This window comes from Oncorhynchus tshawytscha, linkage group LG04, assembly GCF_018296145.1.
Source record: "Oncorhynchus tshawytscha isolate Ot180627B linkage group LG04, Otsh_v2.0, whole genome shotgun sequence".
Lineage (NCBI taxonomy): Eukaryota > Metazoa > Chordata > Actinopteri > Salmoniformes > Salmonidae > Oncorhynchus > Oncorhynchus tshawytscha.
The window spans coordinates 55743972-55769981 of record NC_056432.1 but is presented as its reverse complement, the minus strand read 5'-3'; the positions used below and the strand labels follow the sequence as shown (position 1 = coordinate 55769981).

Below are 26010 nucleotides of genomic sequence, written 5' to 3'. Positions count from 1 at the left end.
TGTTTTCAGAATTTAACAAATAACACGTAGGCCTCTCTTTTTTATTAGAATATCCGACTACAATCCACTAGGATTTACAAAACCTATTTTTATCGTATTTATTTCCATCTACAATTAGTCCCATATTATTGCACCTGAATTAGACCCAGAAAATAGGACTCATTTATTTTTCCTTTCAATTTTAATTAAGCAATTAACACAATGCGTGTAGTAATTGTATTTTAATTTCAGTAGCTAAATAAGGAGGCAGGTATATCAGTTCCAGCTAAAGCAATGGAATATTACATGGCGGCGAGGGGGTACCTATACAGTAGGTACAGGAGCTAAATAGCTATCTTATCTAGCATGCTCGGGGTCGACACGGGGTCGACGGACAAGGGAAAAAGTGGAACATATTCTGAATAAATATGGGGTGGGGGATTGCACAAGCCTTCTGGAAGATCTGGTGAAGGAGAAGATGGCTGATAAGGGAAAAAAGGAAAAAAGTGCAATATGTTTTGAGGGAATATGGAATGGAGGATCGTACAGAACTTCTGGAAGAGCTAGAGAAGGAAAGTGAACCTGAAGAGAGTGAGGGTGAATTCATTGTGGCGGCAGGTGCATTGATGACCGCCGAGAAGGAGCTGAGTGTAGAGGGAAGCGGTGTGGTGAGGAAGGTTGGCGCCGGATGTAGTACCTGCGGTGAGGACCGCAGAAGTCGGGCCTCATCCCGAAGATGAAAAGGATGATTCTGTCTCAGTGGGAGTGAGATTTGTGGAGAAAATAGATCCTTGCATTTTGGCTGATCCGTATGTGGTGTCAGGTTGAGTAGAGAAGAGGTTGGGGACTGTGCGAGTTGGTGAGAGTAACTCGTAGTGGAATAGTGATGATTTGTTGTCTTTCATCAGTCCAGAGTGTGCGGGCACTCCGGATCACGCGATTAGGGCACCTGGAGCAGGGTGCCGTTGAAAGGAGTGATAATGGGGGGTGGCATTAAGTGTTGAGGAAGATCAGTTGAAATTGAAGATTCCCAGTGTCGGTGAAGCCCACCATTTGGCACGACGCAGACCTGGTGAAGAGTGTGAAGAAACAGAGACGACATTGTCTGCCCTGCTGATGTGGTGTCTTTGTCCGACAAGGTCAAGTTAGGAAGTGTAAGTTATCCCGTGAGAGCTTTTGTTCCAAAAATACTACAGTGTGTAACTTCATGAGCATGTTGCAGCAGTGTGTTGAAGGGAGATTCCTAGATGTGAGAAGTGTGCAGGAGGGCATGAGACAAAGGAATGTGTGGTATCGGAGGAGAAAGATGTGTGTGCTAGTTGTGGGGGTGCCAATGGGTGAGAGAAATGCAGGTTGAGGTTGCCCCAGTTAGAGTACTACAGAAAGATGGTTACAGGGTGAGGGACACAGAGGACTCCTGTGAGTAGGCAGAGACCAAGAGAGAGTTATGGGAAGAATATGTGCTTCAGTAAAGTGGGCTTTTTAGCATTTATAGCCATGGTTGTCAATTGTACTGCATAAATGTTTCGGAAGTCACAGAAAATAGAGGTTGTGATGGGGATTGTGAGGATGTCCTGCAGAACAGTTGCAGGGGGTGCTGAGTGGTAGTGTTCTGTCCTCTCAGACCATTAAATAGTGGAATGGGGTAGTGTTTTGTTTTTTATAGAGGGCTAATATTTGGCTGGGCAATTTTCCTTTTCCTTTACACAATTTTGTATTACCGCATCAATAATTGAATGTACAGTAGGTAGGTCATGAATGGCCTCACACACCAATGTTGCCAACAATTTCAACATGTAGCTACTGCTCCATGCTCTCTGGTCAAATGTGCATTTTGTCGGAAGTGGGTTTTTATACACATCTGGGAAAAGGGGGTGTTCCATGACGCAGATGTAATGTCTGTGCTCACGGGGGCATGGCCACTGACTGATTAGAAGTTACTATGAAAAACAAACTACTTTAGAAGACTAAAATCACATTGTTATCTTTCCAAAAGTATTGTTATACTTATAATTTATTTTATATAACATTCAGATGCAAACCCCATAATTAAGAAGTGTATACAAACAATAATGTGGTTATACTGTCTTTTGTGATGTCACAAAATTAAACAAATTCAACTTGGTTGTTCTTTGATTTCCCATCAACCACCTACCACCTTCTATAAAATAGGAATATTGATCCATTCTCCAATTTTGGGATGTAGGAGTGTCTTTGTTCTCCATAGGTTCTCTCCCTCAATACTCCATGGCAGTGAAGAGAGAGTTTCTGCAAGGAATTTACGACCTGTCGTTAAGTCATAAAACTGTGGAGAGGGAGAGAGAGAAACCTGTCCAACCAAAAACATAGAGACCCAGAAAACCTGAGTCTATGCCTTCACTATGGTGAATCACTAAAACAATACAGAAATACACTACGTAAAAAGAAGGAACAGCACGTCAGAAATCAGCTCAATGTGATTGAAGAATTCATAGACTCTAACCACTTCTGGGAAAATTGGAAAACACTAAACAAACAAAAACACAAATAATTATCTATCCAAAATGGAGATGTATGGGTAAACCACTTCTCCATTCTTTTTGGCTCTATAACCAAGAACAAACATCAAAAACATATACATGATCAAATACAAATCTTAGAATCAACTATTAAAGCCTACCAGAAGCCACTGGATTTTCCAATTATATTGAATGAACTACAGGACAAAATAAAAACCCTCCAACCCAAAAGGCCTGTGGTGTTGATGGTATCTTCAATGAAATGATCAAATATACAGACAACAAATTCCAATTGGCCATACTAAAATTCTAACATCATCCCCAATATTTGGAACCAAGGACTCATCTCCCCAATCCACAAAAGTGGAGACAAATTTGACCCCAATAACTACCGTGGGATATGCGTCAACAGCAACCTTGGGAAAATCCTCTGCATTATCATTAACAGCAGACTCATACATTTCCTCAGTGAAAACAATGTACTGAGCAAATGTCAAATTGGCTTTTTACCAAATGATCATACCACAGACCACATATTCACCAAGCACACTCTAATTGACAAACAAACAAACAAAACAAAACAAAGGCAGTCTTCTTATGCTTTGTTGATTTCAAAAAAGCCTTTGACTCAATTTGGCATGAGGGTCTGCTATACAAATTGATGGAAGGTGGTGTTGGGGGAAAAACATACGACACTATAAAATCCATGTACACAAACAACAAGTGTGCAGTTAAAAATGGGCAAAAAACACACATTTCTTCCCACAGGGCCGTGGGTTGAGACAGGGCTGCAGCTTAAGCCTCTTCAACATATATATCAACAAATTGGCACGGGCACTAGAAAAGTCTGCAGCACCCGGCCTCACCCTACTAGAATCTGAAATCAAATGTCTACTGTTTGCTGATGATCTGGTGGTTTTGTCACCAACCAAGGAGGGCCTACTGCAGCACCTAGATCTTCTGCACAGATTCTGCCAGACCTGGGCCCTGACAATAAATCTCAGTAAGACCAAAATAATTGTATTCCAAAAAAGGTCCAGTCGACAGGACCACAAACACAAATTCCATCTAGACACCGTTTCCCTATAACACACAAAAAACTATACATACCTTGGCCTAAACATCAGCGCCACAGGTAACTTCCACAAAGCTGTGAACGATCTTAGAGACAAGGCAAGAAGGGCATTCTATGCCATCAAAAGGAACATCAAATTTGACATACCAGTATTGAGACTCTGCATGCAGAATTCTGCAAAAATATCCTCTATGTACAGCGTTAAACACCAAATATTGCATGCAGAGCAGAATACCCGCTAATTATCAAAATCCAGAAAAGATTCTACAACCACCTAAAAGGAAGCGATTCCCAAACCTTCCATAACAAAGCCATCACCTACAGAGAGATGAACCTGGAGAAGAGTCCCCTATGCAAACTGGTCCTGGGGCTCTGTTTACAAACACAAACAGACCCACAGAGCCCCAGGACAACAACACAATTAGACCCAACCAAATCATGAGAAAACAAAAAGAGAATTACTTGACACATTGGAAAGAATAAACCTGTTTGGGCTAGGGGCAGCATTTTCACTTTTGGATGAAAAGCGTGCCCAGAGTAAACTGCCTCCTACTCAGTCCCAGATGCTAATATTATTATTAGTAATGTATAGAAAACACTCTGACGTTTCTAAAACTGTTTGAATGATGTCTTTTGAGTATAACATAACTCAAATGGCAGGCAAAAACCTGAGAAAAAATCCAAACAGGAAGTGGGAAATCTTTTCAACTCGGCCCCTATTGAAGATACAGTGGGATATTGGTTATGTTGCACTTCCTAAGGCTGCCACTAGATGTCAACCGTCTTTAGAATGTTGTTTGATGCTTCTACTATGAAGGGGGGCTGCATGAGAGGGGAATGAGTCAGAGGTCAGCCAGCAGTCACAAGCTCAGTCACGCACATTCACATGAGAGGTAGCTCCCGTTCCATTGCTTTTCAACAGACAATGGAATTCTCTGGTTGGATCATCTAATAAAAACATCCTAAATATTGATTCTATACATCGTTTGATATGTTTCTACGACCAGTAATATAACTTTTTGGAATTTTCGTCCGACCTTTCCGCTGGAAGTTGCATGAGCGTTTCGATTTGTTTACCAAACGCCCTAACAAAAGGAGGTAAATTAACTTTATCGAACAAATCTAACATTTATTGTGGAACTGGGATTCCTGGGAGTGCATTCTGATGAAGATCAAAGGTAAGTGAATATTTATAATGCTATTTCTGACTAATGCAAAACATTACTGAACATTACACGCCAATGTAAAATGAGAATTTTGGATATAAATATGCACTTTATCGAACAAAACATACATGTATTGTGTAACATGAAGTCCTATGAGTGTCATCTGATGAAGATCATCAAAGGTTTATCTCTATTTGTGCTTTTTGTGACTCCTCTCTTTGGCTGGAAAAATGGCTGGGTTTTTCTGTGACTTGGTGGTGACCTAATATAATCGTTTGTGGAGCTTTCGCTGTAAAGCCTTTTGGAAATCAGACACTGTGGCTGGATTAACGAGACTTGTATCTTTAAAATGATGCCTAATACGTGTAAGTTTGAGACATTTGATTTATGAGATTTCTGTTGATTTGTATTTGGCGCCCTGCAATTTCATTGGCTGTTGGCGAGCGGAACCCCGTTCCCAGACAGGTTAACAAAAAAACGGAGCAAACTAGAATGCTATTTGGCCCTAAACAGAGAGTACACAGTGGCAGAACACCTTTACCACTATAACTGACCCAAACTTAAAAGGAAAGCTTTGACTATGCACAGACTCAGTGAGCATAGCCTTGCTATTGAGAAAGGCTGCCGTAGGCAGACCTGGCTCTCAAGAGAAGACAGGCTATCTGCACACTGCCCACAAAATAAGGTGGAAACTGAGCTGCACTTCCTAACCTCCTGCCAAAAGTATGACCATATTAGAGACACATATTTCCCTCAGATTACACAGATCCACAAAGAATTCGAAAACAATCCCAATTTTGATAAACTCCCATATCTATTGGGTGAAATACCACAGTGTGCCATCACAGCAGCAAGATCTGTGACCTGGTGTCACAAGAAAAGGGCAACCAGTGAAGAACAAACACCATTGTAAATACAACCCATTTTTATGTTTATTTATTTTCCCTTTTGTACTTTATTTGTACATCGTTACAACACTGTATGTAGGTAGATATGACATTTGTAATGTCTTTCTTCTTTTTGAACTTCTATGACTGTAATGTTACTGTTAATTTTTATTGTTTATTTCACTTTTGTATACGATCTACTTCACTTGCTTTGGCAATGTTAACATATGTTTCCCATGCCAATAAAGCCCCTTGAATTTAATTGACAGAGAGAAGGGGGTGGGGTGGGGGGGGCTATGACTTGGATTGGAATCTCTGCTTCACAAGCAGCAATAGATCTCTGCTTTCAGGCAGCCTCCTAGAGCGCATCCGTCAACATACCATGTGGCAGTTGGGACAGAGCGGCCGGTAAACTACACAACAACACAGCTGAAAAACGTTTTTATTTTTATTTACTGCTAAGTGGTAAACCCTGTTCTCCTGCATTCTTGTTTTACTTTTGTAAGAAAAGCGACGGTTTGTCATGGAGAAGAACAACAAGGAAAGATTTGCTAGCTAGCTAGCTACTCTAGCTATACATTTCGCCTATCCCTGCTCCCCTTCAACGCTCATTCTGATGATACAACTCTCAAACCCCTTTTTCAATTGTTGATGATCTTTTTTTTTGCAGGAATCTTCTAGCTTGGATGGAAGGATGGAGGAGGGAACAAAAATAAGGAGCACAGTAGCTGTCCAGCCTGCTATCCAACTAGAAATGTAAATGTTTTATGATCCATCTCTCTCCATCTGACTGCCAGATTGCTGAGGGGCAACATAGTCAATGTACTTGCTAGACTAAGTCTAACTTATTGAAGACCTTGGGTAATGGTTAATCATGATTCATCTCTGTCCCTACAGTTCCCGAAACATGTCAATGACCTGACGTCTGGCCTCTACAGCAGTGCTTGGCCACCCACTCAGTTACCACTGATCTATTCTACCACATCCCAGGGAAAGGAGCGAGCAGAACCTGTTTTTTACGTTATTGTTGGACATAAAAATAAAAAAACATTAACATAAAAGTGATTTTAATTTTCAAAATCTGTTCCAAAGTATTCCCACGCATAATAGGGAGATATACAGTATGTGAATGTATACAAATGTATGCAAGGTTTGAAATTATTCTGTTGTAGTTAAATGTTTTATCCTTTTGGGCTTCTTGTGGTCAATTTGCAGATGACAAATTATTTGTAATTATGTTCCGGCCCCCTGACCATCCGTTCAAGATAAAAATCAGCCCGAGGATGCATCTAGTTGATGATCCCTGCCATAGGAGAACCATTTGAAGAACCCTTTGGTTCCAGGTAGAACTCTTTCCACAGAGGGTTCTACCTGGAACCCAAAAGGTTTATCCTATGTGGGACAGCCGAAGAACCCTTTTGGAATCATTTTTTCTAAGAGTGTAGTGTAAGTGGATCCAATGGAAATAGCACCGTTTCTAATAATATAAGATTGTAAAGCAAATCAGATCCTACTTTAACTCGCCTTTTTTTCCCAGGTGCAAAGCCCTTGTGTCCTGATTCAACAGACACCTCCCTTGGTGAGTCTTGTTCTCCCATTTCTCTCTTACTCGTTCTCCCTGTCGCTCACTCAAACACGTATGCAGCAGCAGAGGAGAGGAATTACACCCATGACTAACACTGTTTGTTGCAGGAATGATATGACAGACACAACTTTTGAACAATATAATATTCCGTCTCTTTATTGCCTCTCTACACATACTTGCATTTTTGTATTTAACTTTCTTTTTTCAACATGTTTTAGGAATAAGCAAAACTTAGACCATTTAGAGAGGAGTTCAACATTTTCATTATCCAACCGTCTAATTTTGATATGCTTTTTCTTCAAATGTTTCAGATTGATGACCAATGAATTTATGTCCCACTTCAATATGAAGGGACAGAGGAGAAAACCTGCCTTTGCTACCACTTTTAGTAGTTTCCGACTGTTAAATATATTTTACTGTGCGTTACTATGTTTTGTCCTGCAAGCATCATTTTTATGCTTACAGTAAGTGTCATGAAACGCAAGAAAACTCAGGAGGTTGATTTATAGCGGGCCCTCTTGAAAGTCCCGAAATATGCCCGTGTTGGAGAAGGACGCAAAGTATGTACATTCACTAAGCTATAACTGCCACAAAATTATTCAACTTGTACCATGGAAATACTTTTAGCCAGCTGAGTCCACGTTTCTTCAAGAATGTCCTTTTTTTAGTTTGTTTTTAAAATCTAAAATTAATAAGGTTGTAATGCGCTGATTCTTTTCACTGCAGATCTGACCCGTCACACAACTCTTCAAGAGGGCCGCTACGCACCAAATTGCCTTCTGTGCTTAGATGTCACGACTTCCGCCGAAGTTGGTCCCTCTCCTTGTTCAGGCGGCGTTCGGCGGTCGACGTCACCGGCCTTCTAGCTATGACCGATCCACTTTTCATTTTCCATTTGTTTTGTCTTTGTTTTCTACACACCTGGTTTCAATCCCCCTCATTACATGTTCATTATTTAACCCTTTGGTTTCCCCCATGTTTGTGTGCGTGTTTGTTTTATTGTTAGGCTGTATCTGATGGCTGGTATTATTTGTTGCTGGGTTTTGTTGTTACGCCTGTTTATTCGTGGTACTGGTACTTTTCCTGCATCATAATATTTTGTTTGTACTGGTTTGTACTGGTAAAAGCTTGACTTCCCTGCCACCTACATACACGACATGACAGCAGCCTGCTGCTGTTCCAACTCCACTAATTGAAGAGAACTCTACCTGCCCGAATGCATATTGACAACTTTAAAGTTTGGTGGAGGAGGAGGGAGAATAATCTACTCCTTTCTCTCCTTCTCCAGAGACTCACCAGGTGCTCAGCAGAGACCAGAGAGCTCAATGTCTTTGTTCTGGGCTCGTATAAGGAGCATTTAGTGCATTTAGGATTAATAATCAATTTGAGGTTATATGCACCGTTCTTATGCTCTAGGACTGAGCGGTTGCTATGGGAATAGTTGACAACCCAAAGACTATTTTTATCCTAATAAAGGTTGCTGTAACCTACACTATATATACCAACGTATGTGGCCACCCTTTCAAATGAGTGGATTCTACTATTTCAGCCACACCCGTTGCTGACAGGTGTATAAAATCGAGCACACAGCCATGCAATCTCCATACAAAAAAAACCATTGGCAGTAGAATGGCCTTACTGAAGAGCTGACGGTGCCACGTGACTTTTAATGTGGCACCGTTATAGGATTGCGCATTTTCAGTTTGCCAAATTCCTGCCCTGCTAGAGCTGACCCGGTCAACTGTAGGTGCTGCTATTGTGAATTGAAAACGTCTAGGCGCAACAACGGCTCAGCCACTAAGTGGTAGGCCACACAAGCTCACAGAATGGGACTGCCGAATGCTAAAGCGCGTAGCTCGTAAAAATCATCTGTCCACGATTGCAACACTCACTACTGAGTTCCAAACTGCCTCTGGAAGCAACTTTAGCACAATAACTGTTCATCGGAAGCTTCATGAAATGGGTTTCCATGGCTGAGCAGCCGCACACCAGCCTAAGATCACCATGCACAATGGCAAGCTTCGGCTGGAGTGGTGCATAGCTCACCACCATTGGACTCTGGAGCAGTGGTAACGCGTTCTCTGGAGTGACGAATCACGCTTTACCATCTAGCAGTCCGACGGACGGATCTGTGTTTTGGGGATGCCAGGAGAACGCTACCTGCCCGAATGCATAATGACAACTTTAAAGTTTGGTGGAGGAGGAACAATGGTCTGGGGCTGTTTTTCATTGTTTGGGCTATGCCCCTTAGATACAGTGAAGGGAAATCTTAACGCCTCAGCATAAAATTACATTCTAGACGATTCTGTGCTTCCAACATTGTGGAAACAGTTTGGGGAAGGCCCTTTCCTGTTTCAGCATGACAATGCCCCGGTGCACAAAGCGAGATCCATACAGAAATGATTTGTTGAGATCGGTGTGGAAGAACTTGACTGGCCAGCACAGAGCCCTGACCGCAACCCCATCTAACACATTTGGGATGAATTGGAACGCCGACTGTGAGCCAGAACTGCCCAACATCAGAGCCCAACCTCACTAATGCTCGTGGCTGAATAGAAGCACGTCCTCGCCGAAATGTTCCAACATCTAGTTAGTGGAAAGCCTACCCAGAAGAGTGGAGGCTGTTATAGCATCAAAGGGGGGACCAACTCCATATTAATGCCCATGATTTTGTAATGAGATGTTTGACTAGCAAGTATCCACATACTTTTGTTCAGGTAGTGTATGAAGAGATAGAAGAGAAAAAATTGACAGCCAGAAACAGTAAAATAACAACAGGCAGATTTAGACTGGTATGTTGACAAGGTGAAGTGCCAGTGTATGGAGGAATCGTGCAAGGACACAGGTGCTTCAAATGCCCTCTCACAGAGATGGCTTACTCACGCAGACTGACTGCATGTAGAGACTTATTGATAAAAGATTGAGAGTAAACCAAGTCTCACACACACACAGAGATTCACAATAAAGCACAAACAAACTTCCTTGGGAAAAAAACCTACACTCCGTCCCAAGACTGTTTCAATACCGTATTTTTTGAGCTCTGAAAACACAGGCTGCTGTTTTGAAGGCAACACAAATAGAAGGAAATCTCCAGGGCCTCGTGGGGCCCTCCCTTCCTCTCTAGCCATGCCTGCGTGATGTGTGTGCCTCGTCTTCTATAAGATCGTTCACGCTGTGTCTTTTATGCTGAATGACGCGGAGCTACCATTAGTGACATTTATTGACATGGAGAGGTCACGCGCTAATGTAGACCCAGCGCAGACGCACCATTACTCATGGCCTTCCAGGCCAGCGAGGAGCGACTGCACCGACAAGGGGCTCTGGCTCTCTCAGACAAACGATCAGACGGCACGGTCATTGTTCTGCACTGGCCCATTGCTTCCCACCTCCTTGGCTGGGGAGACACGCTGCTCATTAGGCCTGGATAGAAATGGGAAGGAGTTGCAAAAACAGCCGCATTTGTCTACTGACAGCCTAGATATTAAAATGCTGGAATGGCTGGCTGGCAACTCTCTTCCTGGAGAATAGAGTCGAGTCGAGGAGAGTGGAGGTGTGTAGAGGAGGTGAGAGGGGGAGAGAGGAATGTGGCATCTCTGAAAGGTCACTAGGTGCCTCCTATCCCTTCGTTTGTCTCTTTGATTAAGTCTGGCAATTAGGCAACTGTGCTGCTTGGCGCTGAGATTCAGCCGGCAGATTGTAAATAAACTAATCAGAGAGCAGGCAGATCCAGCGTTGAGGAGAGAGAGAGAGAGAGAGAGAGAGAAACACTCAGACACCCCGCCAAAGTTTGACTGCAGACAGATTGACGAGGCGATCGATGATTGGAGGGTATATCAGAAAAGGAGGGAGCAGGATGAAAGACTGATGTGTCTGGCGAGGCAACTCAGCAAGGAGGAAGATGATAGAGAAGAGAGTGAAGGTTGAGGATGAGCAGGAACTAAGAAGGCAGAGAGGAATGGGGAGCCAACAGAGGAAAATATGAAATAACAAGAGAGCTGCAGCCAACTAGCAGGGAGAGCTAGACAGTAGAAGTGGACTGAGAGAAGTGAAATACTACAGTAATAGAGGAGAGGAGGAACTAAGGCAGAAAGAAGGGTGGATAAGAAGACTCAGATTAACAGAAAAGTGTAGGAGGACAGAGAGAGCGAAAGAGAGAGAAGGATACAGCATGACAAACATTGAGCTGCCTGGGAATTTGGCAGTGTGACACATGGAAGATGGGAGGGTGCCTCACTTGGACGGCCTTCTGATAGTTTACATTTCTGTTTCGTCAAAAACCACGGCACCTTCTGATAATTAATCCACCAGAGGATTACCGTCATTCTGGCTGCGCTCTGCCCACTGCTGTACCACTCACACACACAAACACAGGTGTATTTTTGTCAAGCAACTTAAACTTATTGTACTAAGCTTACAACTATGCAGTACTACGCTAACAGGCTGACTACACCGCTCGCGTTGCGTGCGGGAGCATTACAAAATACATTTTGAAATCTGTGTTATTCAATTATTGTACCCACACTGCTCGCGCGCGCACCCCAAGGGTCTGTGTTGCCAAGGGCTAAAATAGAAGTCAGTTCTATTTCTGACGCAGATTGTGCTGCAAGTCCTGAATCTCCGATCTCCTCATTTGTTTATAGAAGCAGGTACCCACGTGCCATCTTCTCATTGGTTATACCCACGTGGGTGACTGAAAGACGAACGAAGTCAGTTGCGGTAATGCACCTAATTAGCCAATCGCAATATAAAGTAGCCAATCGCAATATAAAGTCAAGAGAAGAAAATACCTGGAAGGAGGAGAGATGACTAGAAACGATTCGGTTGACAGTTTTATGTGTGGATTAATTGGCGGAGTAGAGGACCTTGTGCATTTCAGGTAAAATAACTCAATGTTTATATCCCAGGACAAATTAGCTAACAACAGCAAGCTAGCTAAAAAAGGACAAATTAGCTAGCAAGTACAAGCTAGCTAGCTAAATTTCCATAAATGTTTAAGACCCTGACCTGTCCCCAAATTAATATAATTGATTCAGAGTTTGTTTGATATTTTAACCTGCGTGTCGTGATCGCGTTTCATTTATGCATGATGGCGCACGTGCACAGCCAGTTTGGGTTCCATGTAGGAGTAATTTACAGAATATATAATATTCTGTCCATATGAACACATTTATTTTAGGCCATAACTGAACCAATTTCTGTAGGATATATAAATACAATGTTCTGCCCTATATGAATGAATATATATACAATATTTAAAGACATATTTAATGAAAACAATCACGCACTATGCTTGCAGCCTAAGCATTATACATACCTGCCAGTATTTATAGCCATACATGAAACACAATGACATACACAATGTTGTTTCACATTCTTTAATAACAGACTGAGGAATACACAACATTGTTTCAGATTTTTTTAATAACAATAAGGCAATAGGCTACAGCTCACTTCACAGATTCCCCGGGAAACTCAACGTATTGTAGTCTCACACTGACGAAAGAGCTTTCACCATAAAATATAACACTTGCTTTGAACACACACACACACACGCACACACACCACGCATGCACACACGAACACGCACCCACTCACACGCTCACAGACATTCCATCAAATACCTCAACTGGCAAAGAAATGCAATGACACATTCCTAATTTGTGAAGGCATGCTAGATTCAGGAACAGAGAGTAGGGGAGGGGTTAGATGGCACTCAGCAACTCATCGGTTCTGTTCTTTTATTCCAACATTTATCTTCTTCATCCAAATCCAGAACTTAGTCATGGAGAGACAGGCTGGGTCAATGATGGTCATGGCCACAGCAAACGGCCAGAGCGGAGTGGAGCTTTGACTAAACGCTTTGTGATCTCTTAGTCAGAACCTTCGATCGCTCTCCCCGCCACTCACAGTTACACACACTGTGGTGACAAGTGACAGTGACAGCCATGTCCGCTCCTACTGCGGTGGCCGCACGCCTGGCAGGGGGAGCATAGTCACGGCAACAAGATGACGGACAGGGCCTGATCGTGTGTGTGTGTGTGTGTGGTCTTCTGTCTAAGGTGAGCTTTTGCATATACAGTATGCACATGCCATGATTATGCACATGGAGGACATATATTTGGTGGCATGTCCCTCTCTCAATCTTCAGCACCTGCTTACGATTCATAAACTATGCACTGCTCAGTATATTCACACGCACACTTCGCCATTCACTCCATTCCATAGCTTTGGAAAGGGGGATACCTAGTCAGTTGTACAACTGAAAGCATCCAGCTGAAACGTGTCTTCCGCATTAAACCCAACTCCTCTGAATGAATATAATGCAAAAGAAAAGAAAAACATTCACCTCACATTTACCCCCCCCAAAGCTTCCAATAAGTCCTTAAGCATTCTCTCCTTTCTTCCTTCGTCCCCTTCGTCACTGTAAATCCTAATACGTTACCATCTTCCTGTAATTAAGTGTGTGTTGTTTTACACATCACCGCCATTCTAATCCTTCCAAGCTGACTCAATCTACTGTAAGCAGATTGCTGGGCAATGGGATTTTAGAAATACACAACAGTGAGGGTATAAATATCAACTTTGGGTATGTATACTCAACTGAAAATCTATTTTCATCATGCATGTACGTGTTTTTGTGAATATCTGCTTGGAGATCACAATATGCAATTTAAGAGAAACGCATTATACAAATCTACAATCATTCTATTAGTCTTTAAATCTGCTGAGCTTGCTGTGCATGGTATGTGTGTGTGTGCATACATACATGTGTGTGAGCATGTGTGTATACATACATGTGTGTGAGTGTGTGTGTGTGTGCATGCATGTGTATGCAAGTGTGAAATGACTGTCTGAGGGATGAGATGAAACAGAGAGAATGGAGGAGAGAGAAAAGAAGGTGTGAAGTACAGACAGCGAGAAAGAGAGAGAGAGAGAGAGAGAGAGAGAGTTTGCAGACGTTCACAGGTATAAATTCTATTTACGCATCATACCAGGGTAAAGTATGTGTGAGCCGAGCGAGGCTATTTCCAGCAGGTGAGAATGTGTGCATCAGAGCATATGCTTGTCTCGTGTGCATACCTTACGTGGGTTTGGATGTACGCATCTTCATGTCTATGTGTGTTTGCACAGTGTGTGTACTTGTTTGTAGAGAGGGGGGTAGGAGGGGGGAGAGAGAAACTTAGTTAACTCGTGTTTTGTACACGTGAGCAGGCAGACAATCTTCTGGTTCCCTGACAGCGTCAGGAAGCCTCCCATATGCTGTTTAATGTCCAGGCTCCTCCCCAATCAGATTAACAGTAACACCAGGAAGGAGAGGAATTAAGTCCCCGACAACCTATCAACTTCTGCTCAAACCCAAAACCCAGCTCCTTCGGTGTGGATGAGACAGTCAAACGCTATGGTGGATAGATAGATAGAGGATAATGGATGGGGAAGGATCAGATCCCCCATGTATATAACACGTTTGGGGTTCTTATCAAAACGCAATGCGCGTCTGATCCAGCTGTCAGTTCTTTGTCAGTTTGATTGAGAGTTATGCCAGCTTCAAGCGTGCTTCAGCAAGACAAATATGCACCCCATCATAGTGATGCCTTTGACAGTCATAGCATGTTCTGTATGAGAGAAAAGATCACACAACCACTCAGGTCGACATGACAGACAGAGGTCTGATACAATGTGTTAGACAGCCGAGGGAGACAGCGAGAGAGAGAGTGTAATGTTTACTGTTCATTTTCATTGAAAGAAACACTTTTATTTATTATCTATTTCACTTGCTTTGGCAATGTAAGCATATGTTTCCCATGCCAATAAAGCCCTTAAATTGAATTGAGCGAGAGAGAGTAAGAAGGGGATGAAGAGTTGAGGGGAGAATGAGAGAAGGTGAGAGAGAGATAGTGGAAGGAAAGAGATGGAGAAGCATGAAAAAACATGCTATGATTGAGAGAGAGATACACAGAGAGATGATTACCCTGACGGGATATAGAGATAGTAAAAAGTGCCACAAGACAGAGAACGTTAAGACGGGAAGTCTGACACCACACACCTGTTTGATCTGCACACGCGCTCTCCCTCTCCATCCCCCACGCACACATTAATTGATCCCACTGCAGCAATATCATGGAGACCATACATATCAAACAGGAGCCCATAGCCTCAACCAATATACAGCTAAAGAGGCCCACCATTTCCATATTACAAAGCTTCACACAGCAATTAGGAGGAGAGACTTCTCTCAGTGTGTGGAGTTCAGAGAAGACGTGAAGGAGGCGGGGAGGGGACAGAGGGCCCAGAGGGCCCAGGTCTGTGGGGCTGTGTGTTTTTGGGACTGCTTAAGTGGCTGATTCAGCCAGGATAAGGCTGAGGCCAGTGTTAGTGGATAACAGAGACAGACAGACAGCCAGACATAGATAGGGATAACCATATACGATTCAAGTGGTGCTCTGCTCCCCCCAACGCCAGATAATGGAAAGAGCCCAGGGTGATTCCCCTCAGACAAGCTAATAGAGAGTAGAGACCAACTCACCTGAGAAGGCTATTTCACCCCAGGCCAGCCAGTGGAAAATATGGAGCCTCTCACCCCAGCCGGCATGGATAACAGAGGAGAAAGTCTGACTGCCCATAGGAAAGCGAATGACTCTCTAACTCCAGGATAGCTATTGGGGAGCCAGGGCCAACACCCCCAGGTATGGGAAACAAACAGACATGGACTATTACAGCAGACTGAATAGAGAGAATCAACTGACCAGTGGAGGTAGGAGAGAAGGGGACGGTCACAGGACTGTGCGCAGCACATTAATTAGCATGATATACAAGCTGCAGTAGAGCTCTGTTATCAAACCACAGCCAGGCTCACTCACTGGCCACCAGGAAGAAACGTGTGCATCACTGAGTGTGCATGTCTGTATGACGGTTAACAATGTGCAATAAAATATGCTGTTTGAAGATATATAGCAGTGGCTGTTTGATCCTGATAAATAAAGTAATAACAGACAATATATTTTCATCTTCCATCTGTCTGACTCTGACTACATGGTCCTGCTCTCCTGTAGGATCAACCTGGTCTCAGAACATTTCGCTGTATGTAAATCCAAGACAATCCATTTAGTATGATATATTACGTTTGGTATAGTTGCATACGATAAATGGTAACTTAATTTAACGTGAAAAATAATGGAAGGCGGCTGGTCGGGGTGGATTGATGGGCGTATAATGTGAACTTCTAGCAAACCAAACGTTATCTAATTATCAGCTTTGTGTCACGTTCTGACCTTTGTTCCTTTATTATGTCTTTGTGTTAGTTTGGTCAAGGTGTGAGTTGGGGTGGGTAGTCTGTTCTTTTTTCTATGTTGTATTTCTGTGTTTGGCCTGTCAGTCAGGAGCTGCCAGAGCCGCCCTTCAGTCAGGAGCTGCCAGAGCCGCCTGTCAGTCAGGAGCATCCAGAGCCGCACATCAGTCAGGAGCATCCAGAGCCGCCCGTCAGTCCGGCAGGAGCTGCCAGAGCCGCCAGTCAGTCCGGCAGGAGCTGCCAGGAGCCAGTCAGTCCGGCAGGAGCTGCCAGAGCCGCCCGTCAGTCCGGCAGGAGCTGCCAGAGCCGCCCGTCAGTCCGGCAGGAGCTGCCACAGCCGCCCGTCAGTCCGGCAGGAGCTGCCAGAGCCGCCCGTTAGGAGCTGCCAGAGCCGCCCGTCAGTCCGGCAGGAGATGCCAAGGAGCTGCCTGCCAGAGCCGCCCCAGTCCGGTCAGTCCGGCAGGAGTCCCAGGAGCCGCCCTTCAGTCAGGAGCTGCCAGAGCCGCCCGTCAGTCAGGAGCATCCAGAGCCGCACGTCAGTCCGGCATCCAGGCCGCTCAGTCCGGCAGGAGCCAGAGCCGCCCGTCAGTCCGGCAGGAGCTGCCACAGCCGCCCGTCAGTCCGGCAGGAGCTGCCAGAGCCGCCCGTCAGTCCGGCAGGAGATGCCAGAGCCGCCCGTCAGTCCGGCAGGAGCTGCCAGAGCCGCCCGTCAGTCCGGCAGGAGCTGCCAGAGCCGCCCTTCAGTCAGGAGCTGCCAGAGCCGCCCGTCAGTCAGGAGCATCCAGAGCCGCCCGTCAGTCCGGCAGGAGCTGCCAGAGCCGCCCGTCAGTCCGGCAGGAGCTGCCAGAGCCGCCCGTCAGTCCGGCAGGAGCTGCCAGAGCCGCCCGTCAGTCCGGCAGGAGATGCCAGAGCCGCCCGTCAGTCCGGCAGGAGCTGCCAGAGCCGCCCGTCAGTCCGGCAGGAGCTGCCAGAGCCGCCCGTCAGTCCGGCAGGAGCTGCCAGAGCCGCCCGTCAGTCCGGCAGGAGCTGCCAGAGCCGCCCGTCAGTCCGGCAGGAGCTGCCAGAGCCGCCCGTCAGTCCGTCAGGAGCTGCCAGAGCCGCCCGTCAGTCCGTCAGGAGCTGCCAGAGCCGCCCGTCAGTCAGGAGCTGCCAGAGCCGCCCGTCAGTCAGGAGCTGCCAGAGCCGCCCGTCAGTCAGGAGCTGCCAGAGCCGCCCGTCAGTCAGGAGCTGCCAGAGCCGCCCGTCAGTCAGGAGCTGCCAGAGCCGCCCGTCAGTCAGGAGCTGCCAGAGCCGCCCGTCAGTCAGGAGCTGCCAGAGCCGCCCGTCAGTTAGGAGCTGCCAGAGCCGCCCGTCAGTCAGGAGCTGCCAGAGCCGCCCTTCACTACGGCGCTGCCGGAGTCGCCCTTCACTACAGCGCTGCCGGAGTCTTCCATCTGTCCGGGGCCCGCTGCAAGGGTCCCCAGTCCGAGGTCGGCGGCGAGGGTCGCCGCTCCAAAGGCGCCACTTAAGTGGGCCAAGACTATGGTGGAGTGGGGTCCACGTCCCGCGCCAGAGCCACCACCGCAGACAGACGCCCACCCAGACCCTCCCCTATAGGTTCAGGATTTGCGGCTGGAGTCCGCACCTTTGGGGGGGGAGGGGGGGTACTGTCACGTTCTGACCTTAGTTCCTTTATTATGTCTTTGTGTTAGTTTGGTCAGGGCGTGAGTTGGGGTGGGTAGTCTAGGTTCTTTTTTCTATGTTGTATTTCTGCGTTTGTCCTGGTATGGTTCTCAATCAGAGGCAGCTGTCGATCGTTGTCTCTGATTGAGAATCATACTTAGGTAGCCTGTTTTCCCCATTTTTGTTGTGGGTGATTGTTTTCTGTTTTGTGTGTATTCACCTGACAGAAATGTTTCATTTCTTCCATTCACATGTGTTCAGTCTAATAAATTACAATGGACACTTACCACGCTGCATATTGATCTGATCCTTCCTACTCCTCCTCAGACGAAGAGGAGATTCGTTACACTTTGACTCCTTACTATTTGTTAGCTCCTTTGCAACTACTTAGCATGTTAGCTAACCCTTTTAGTTAACTCTTTCCCTAACCCTATGTCACGCCCTGACCTTAGTTATCTTTGTTTTCTTTATTATTTGGTTAGGTCAGGGTGTGACCTCAGGGTGTGGTTTGTTTAGTTTGTATTGTCTAGGGGTTTTCTGGTCTAGGTGTTAATATGTCTATGGTTGCCTAGATTGGTTCTCAATCAGAGGCAGCTGTTTATCGTTGTCTCTGATTGGGAACCATATTTAGGTAGCCATATTCCTTGGCTATTTTGTGGGTTGTTATTCTATGTTTAGTTGCCTGTTCTGCATTAGCCATATTGCTTCACGGTTAGTTTTGTTTAGTTCCGTTCAGGGTTCTCTAATTAAAGAGTTATTTTCGCTTACCACGCTTCGCCTTCGTCTCCTCTTTATGACGAACGTGACACCCTAACCTTAACCCTTTAACCTAACCCTAACCTTATCCCTAACCCTTTTAACTCTAGCTAACCTTAGCCACCTAGCTGGAATTTTGTAACATATCATAGGTTTTTCAAATTCGGAACATACTGTACACTTTGCAAATTCATAACATATAATATGAATTGTAATTCGTAAACAAATCATACATAATGGGTGATGGCCATCCACAAATTAATACAAACCATACGAAACATAACATATCAAACTTAATTTAGTATCACGGATGTAGGTGCAGAATTATACGAAATGCTCTGAGACCAGGTTGCATCACCAGTGGGAAATATCACCGTGTGTTTGCATGATCTTTGCAATATCAAATTATCAACAAGGATAAACACAAATATGACTGCTGTGTGTGTGTGTGTGTGTGTGCTAGTCTACATGTACTCAATAGGGAGCTGGTCTAGTTCACAGATACTGTTACAAGTGAGGTCAACCGACACACTTCTCATACTTGATTAAAGCCAGCTGTTTTTCCTCATTACTGTGAATCCCCTGGCTTTTGAGAAACCTGCTCACAGTACACAAACCCAGACACAAGCACACCCTCTTTGCCAGACACGCAGAATCTACAGAAGGTTATGGACATCAGGCCACAGGACAAGCACACAGACAGACAGTAATGAAAACACCAAAGGCCGAGCTAATTAAATCACCAACCCTGGCAACAACTCATTCAGTGGTTGTAGCTCGCCTCCGCTGCGCAGCGCATGAATGCCACGGAAAGATGCGAGTGGGCCATGGGGCAGACTGTGCGCGATGAACGCACGACTTTAAAGCCTCTCTATTCCCTCGAAGAAGCGCACGAGTTCTCCAACAAACTGTGCTGCCACTCTAAATCCCAGAAATGAGAACGTGAATGAGATGGGATTACATGGATAATGCGAGCAGATGGAGCCAGGTCGAGCAGGATCTCCACTCAACAAAGATTAGACTCGACCGCATGGCATTCCGGTTCCCCTAGCACAGAGCACAGATTTGTCCAAATTAAACACGGGTGTCTTCTGGAACATTTGAAATCAAGTCTAGTTGGTTATTTGATCAGAAAGAAATGTGGTTAATTCCTGAACCACACAAGCATTTTAGGATTCATTCAATAATTTCACAACACTCAGCAAGGGAAATGAGAAAACGAGAAATTCTGGGGTTTTTATTCACTCCAATGCATGTAAATAGGTCCCCATACTTCACATAGCCTAGAAATGAATGCAGAGCGCACCGGTTTTACACACACAGATGCCAAATTCCCTGTGCTCATTGTTGTAGACAGGCAACACTGGTTGAATGATCATCTGCATGAACACAGATATTATGTAATCCGCCTATCACTTCAGAACAGCTGGGTAAAATATAGCACGTTTTATCTGGCATCGTGCATGACAAATGAGCAATTGCCAAAAGGTGGGTTGTACTGCTGCCTTACAAAGGCAACTGGCAAATGTATTCATTTCAAAACCCAACCGTTCCTATGCACAGCCAATACTGTGGGCCTATGCTACCCTAATCTACAGGTCCCCACTCAAAACCAAAAAGCTCATTTACTGCATTTCTATACAATTTAAAAACTCTAAAATGCTATTTGGAGAACAGCAAAAACTAAAACACAAGCAAAGATTACCCCATCCATTATTACATTGGTTGCTGTAGATTCATTCACATCAGTCGATCTACAAACACACAGCCTATTAGCTATACAATTCTCTGCCACACATGAACTCAGCACCGTGATTAAAAACTAGAATGAATATGTACAGAGGGCTCTGTTAGCAGAAAGGGTATTTTATTAACAAAAGGTAAACAAATGCATTTGCTATGCATTCCTTTTTTGTTGTTGTTGCAGTTGTACAGCTAATTTCCTGCAATTCTGCACATTTTACAGTATGTGTCAGTTGGAGCTGCTGTGGCCAACACTAGGTTGAGCACTCATAACAATCTATGGTCAGAAAGGTTTACATACATTGGGCACAGGATCACCAATGGGAGCAGTGCAGATAAAGGATATTAATTGCATTAGAAATACCATTTTGGCTGTAGCCTGGCACTCAAAAAGTACACGAATGGAGCCATTTCTGCAGGTAATTAACCTACAGTATTGCAAAGCAAAACGGTACGTCTGGATATGTGTGCAACAAAAGTTCAACATTCGCATTCTGCTAACCATTTCTGTCAAGCCGTCTACGCATACAGTTCGCATCTATAAATCCAATGTATGCGCCACACAGAACGCACAGCAACTGCCTCTGCAACGTAATGCTCCAAGGCAAACTCCGCGTTCCATTGGAAATTAATGTACTTCTGGTGTTACAAAACGCAATTCAATGTCAGTGTGATCGAGGTGTTATGCACCACAAAAAAAAACGCTTTGAAATTGCCTCAGCAACGCAATCCTATAAATTAAACGCAGCGTTTCATTGTAAATGAATGTACTTCTATTGTACCAAAATGCAATAACATTGTCGGTGTGATCGAGTCGTTAGAACCAGTAGCACCCCCACGCCTCCTGTAAATTGAAAATATCTGCACTAATACCAGAAAACATATGAATACAACAAATCGTAGCATAATGTGAAATAATGTACTGTATTATAAGCCTAACTTGTGCGCGTTACATTTTTCCAAGGGTAACTATTTGCAAGGCGCACGTCTCTCCATGCATAATTTACGCACTCGCGTGGTTTCAACCTATTGGAATCATGAAGGCAAAGCTGATGGTGTTTAATTAAACATGTAACCACAGAAACTAATACATTTTAAATCATATCATTGCACTTTAAAGCATGACACTTTTACAGAGAGGCTCTATGAGTAGTTTAGGTGCTCAGTTCTCCACATCGATTCAGTGGGCTCATTTAGACCAAACCGTGGCCCGTAACTACTTTACAGAGGCCCTTAAGTTGAATAGAGAATAAATACAGTTATATATCATAATATATTTAATGCATTACGTTGAAGCTGCAATATAAAATTGCAAAGGCACTCTCACCTCTTTTATCCTGAACTTTCACAGTAATCTCCACGAGAGGTTCCGTCTCCCGGTCCAGGCGCCGGGTAATAACTATATCTCCGCTGTCCCGACTCACCGTGACCGGTGAGCTGTCCACACCGGGATCCATCAACTCAAAGCTGGCAGCCTGAAACCTCACCGGGTACAAGTTCATTACAACAGAACCGATACTGGCATCCTCGGAAACATTTAGTACGATCGGCTCGCTCGACTCTAGCAGGGACCTCGACTTCCGAGGTTGTCTGCTATTTGGTTCGCCATGGGATGGCGGTGGAACCGCTGGCCATTGCCGGGGATTAATCTCGATGTCAATACTCTGACTGGTCCGTGAGGGCCAGCCGTGGTCCATCGCAAACACGTTAAACTTTATGGGCGCGGTAAGACCCAATATAGAGTCCACAAGCAGTACATCTCCAGTTTTTGGAACCACATAAAAACTGCCATTTTTGGGAAGAGCAAAGTAAATTAGTTCGGCGTTTTTCCCGCTGTCTGTATCCTCCGCGGTCACTTTATACACCACAGACCGCAGAGCAGTGGCGTCGTCTAGACTCATTTTTATATCAACATTAGGGAATGTTGGCTCGTGGTCATTAGTGTCCAAAACATCCACTTTCACAGATGCAACTTCTGCGACCACATGGTCATTAACGGCGCAGCTTTGGCAGCACAGACCCAGGCTGAGCAGGTACTCGGAGCGCTCCTCTCTGTCCAGGATGATCGAGGTTTTCAGAAGTATGTGTCCGCGTTTGTGGTGGGCAAATACCCGGAAATCTTCACTTCCGTCTCCCAAGAGTTTCAGATGCATGCCGGAGTTGGAGCACCATCTCTGCGCGTCAACTCGCTTCACAGGGATGCTGAGACCGTTTACTTTGGATCCAGGCTCGGAGTTCTCGAATACATGTCCATGAAAGAACGGTATCCTTTCCTCTGTCTTATTCCCAAGTACAGATGTCACGAAATAGCATATCAAAATAGTCAAAATCATGACTGTTGTCAGTTGTACCACACTGAGTGGTGTTATGCTTTCACTCTAGGACCATCAACCATTTCGAAAAACATATTTCATGTCCTCTAAAACTTCAGATGAATTCTAGTATTATTAATTCACAAAAAATCTGTTCGTTGTCCTGGCTTGATTCATTGCTCTAACTTTCGCAGTTTCCTGTCTCCACTCCAGCAGCAGTCTGCGTGCGTAACCCTCAGGATAATGCAGCTCAAGTGCGCGCCTCCGCTTAGTGTTTCTGACAGCACTAGCAGCCTCTGGTACTGGACAGCGACGTGCTCGAGGGGGCGTGGCCTACAGTGACTCCTCAGGGAAGCCCACGTCACGTGATGCATGTCTATCAGTTTTTATTCCAACAGTCTTCTTTCTGATTTCCACTCCGTGTCCAATAGCAATGACATGATAGTTAAAAACGTACAGTAGCCTATCATTTTCACTCAGTAACCTAGATTTGTCATTGATAATTGAGGAATACATAATGACAAAATATTAAAACTGAATCTAGTAAAGAAAGATGATTGAAACATGTTTAGAGTAACATAGCTTTAATATCTTATCCAGTTTACAGGACATTCAATATTTTATCCTCCATCATAAAAATGATGTAAAACACGCTCACACACAACAGCAGCACAGATACAAGGCCTGGATTAATTTGTCAGAATAGATTTGTCCACCCAAGTACACCCCAGCCACTCAGTTAAGCTCAGTCAAACAGGAAGGAAAAAAACATTGTTAGAATCTCTTTAAAAAAAATCTCTGTCATGCTTAAGCAGCAATACATTTAACAAAACATATCAGGAAGATATAAAGGACAAAATAACCTAACCAGAGGTAAACCATGTGTACAGTAGCTTTAAACAGTCTGATTTCACCCTCCTTGAGACCAGAAGTTACATTTGCCCCTGAACCTAGACAAACTTAGTACTGGCAGATGACTGGGAGCATTGGGAAGAATGTAGTATTAATTAAATCCAGGAAAAATGTATACATGTTCAGTCTACAGTAACACAAATTGAAATGAGCATATTCTTATCACAAATTTGAAACTTCCTTCTTTATACACATATAATGGATTCTGAGGAGACACCTTTCAGGCAGTTTCGGTAAATCAAGTATATATTCTGGTCTAGTGATGCCCTCTGGTTTCTGATTTACGGCCTCAAGCTGTTGAATTTTGATGGCTCTCCTTCTGTCTCTAGCATGTAGCCAGAGGCGATCGCTCTCTGGTGTTCCACAACCAAATTTCACTTAGAGGTTTACCTGACTTATTTTTTAAAATTGAACCTTTATTTAACTAGGCAAGTCTTGTTCAGGGGCAGAACGACAGATTTGTACCTTGTCAGCTTGGGGATTCGATATAGCAACCTTTCGCTCTAACCACTAGGCTACCCACCACCCCTTTCCCAGCACGCTGGGATAATATTAACCATCCCAAGATCCACGCCATGTTAAACAATGAGAATGTCAAATTGGATCGAGAGAGAGAGTGGCAATACCGGAGGAGGCCAAGGGATGGAGGAGAAAACATAGCTGATTATTTTGATATCTATTCTAATACCACCTAGCACAGGAGAGTGTCAGGGAGAGAGCTTGACAGGTTGACAAAAACCCCCAGGGAGAAACACTTTCAATGCAGCGTTGAATAAATGCCAATTTCACTTCTTTGCAAACAAAATCTAGGATCCAGCAGGTTGTAAATTGGCTCTGTGTTACCAGGATGTTTCAGTTTCCAGGGAAAGAGGCGCCAATGCATGAAGACCCAGAGGACTGCCTAGCCCACAGCTTCCATCCAGTTAAACAAACACTGTCCGTAGTTAACTAGTTAGGTATTAATGTCATGCAGCCCCTCTCTCCTCAGCTCTAACATGCAACCACAGAGGTGAGAAGGAATCAGATATCACTACCAAAGTGGAAGAGAGCCTACACAGTAAAAATAAAATTAGAATCCTGTTAATTTACGGTAAAAGTCTGGCAGCACGGGTGCCAGAAATAGACTAAAACTACAGACTAAAAATGTATGTAAATAATCTGTATAAAAACTGTGATTTTACTTTCAATTAAATAAAGTATATTGCTGCAATTTTACAACATTAACTCCATTAAAAAAAATGGAATCCTCTTTTTTTTGCTGGCATTGGTTGTGAAAATAAAGAATTGGCCAGCTAAAAGTCCTAAATAACTCCTTAATTGATGACAAAATATGATGACAAAAGAACACAGATTATAAACATAATATTACAAAAAACTTCCAAATTTGAACTGGTATCAGTTGTGAAAATAGAGAAATAGACAGCATAAACCCAGAAATGACTCCTGAATTTGATGCCAAAGTCACACAAAAACACAAGATAATTGTCATATTACAAAACCTACTCTTGATCTAAATGGCATCAATTGTGAAACTAGAGAATTGTTAAGCAAAAAACAGACATTACTCCTTAATTGATGCCAAAATATAGCTAGAACACATAATTGTCACTATATTACAAAAAACTCCTCTCAATTCAACTGGTGTCATTTGTGAAAATAGAGAATTTGACAGCTACTCCTTAATTGATGACAAAATAAAGCTAAAAAAAACCAGATTATTATCATAATATTCACTGTTGAAGTTGAGACTGGTGTTTTGTGAGTACTATTTAATGAAGCTGCCATTTCAGGACTTCTGAGGCGTCTGTTTCTCAAACTAGACACTAATGTACTTGTCCTCTTGCTCAGTTGTGCACCGGGGCCCCTCACTCCTCTTTCTATTCTGGTTAGAGACAGTTTTCGCAATTCTGTGAAGGGAGTAGTACACAGCGTTGTACGAGATCTTCAGTTTCTTGGCAATTTCTCACATGGAATAGCCTTCATTTCTCAGAACAAGAATAGACTGGCGAATTTCAGAATAAAGTTATTTGTTTCTGGCCATTTTGAGCCTGTAATCGAACCCACAAATGTTGATGCTCCAGATACTCAACTAGTCTAAAGGCCAGTTTATCGTTGCTTTAATTAATCAGAACAACAGTTTTCAGCTGTG

The 26010-nt window shown here is 44.0% G+C and overlaps 1 protein-coding gene across 2 annotated transcripts in view; it reads right to left on the bottom strand.

Moving 5' to 3' along the window:
* Positions 1 to 23196, bottom strand: part of LOC112222721 (neural-cadherin-like) — a 174399-nt gene extending 151203 nt beyond the window's left edge. For both annotated transcript variants that reach the window (XM_042320917.1, XM_042320918.1), the window contains exon 1: positions 21965 to 23196. In XM_042320917.1, coding sequence (XP_042176851.1) covers positions 21965 to 22970 — 1006 coding nt within the window. In that variant the 5' untranslated portion in view covers positions 22971 to 23196. The remainder of the gene's footprint in view (positions 1 to 21964) is intronic.
* Between the last annotated feature and the right edge of the window lie 2814 nt (positions 23197 to 26010).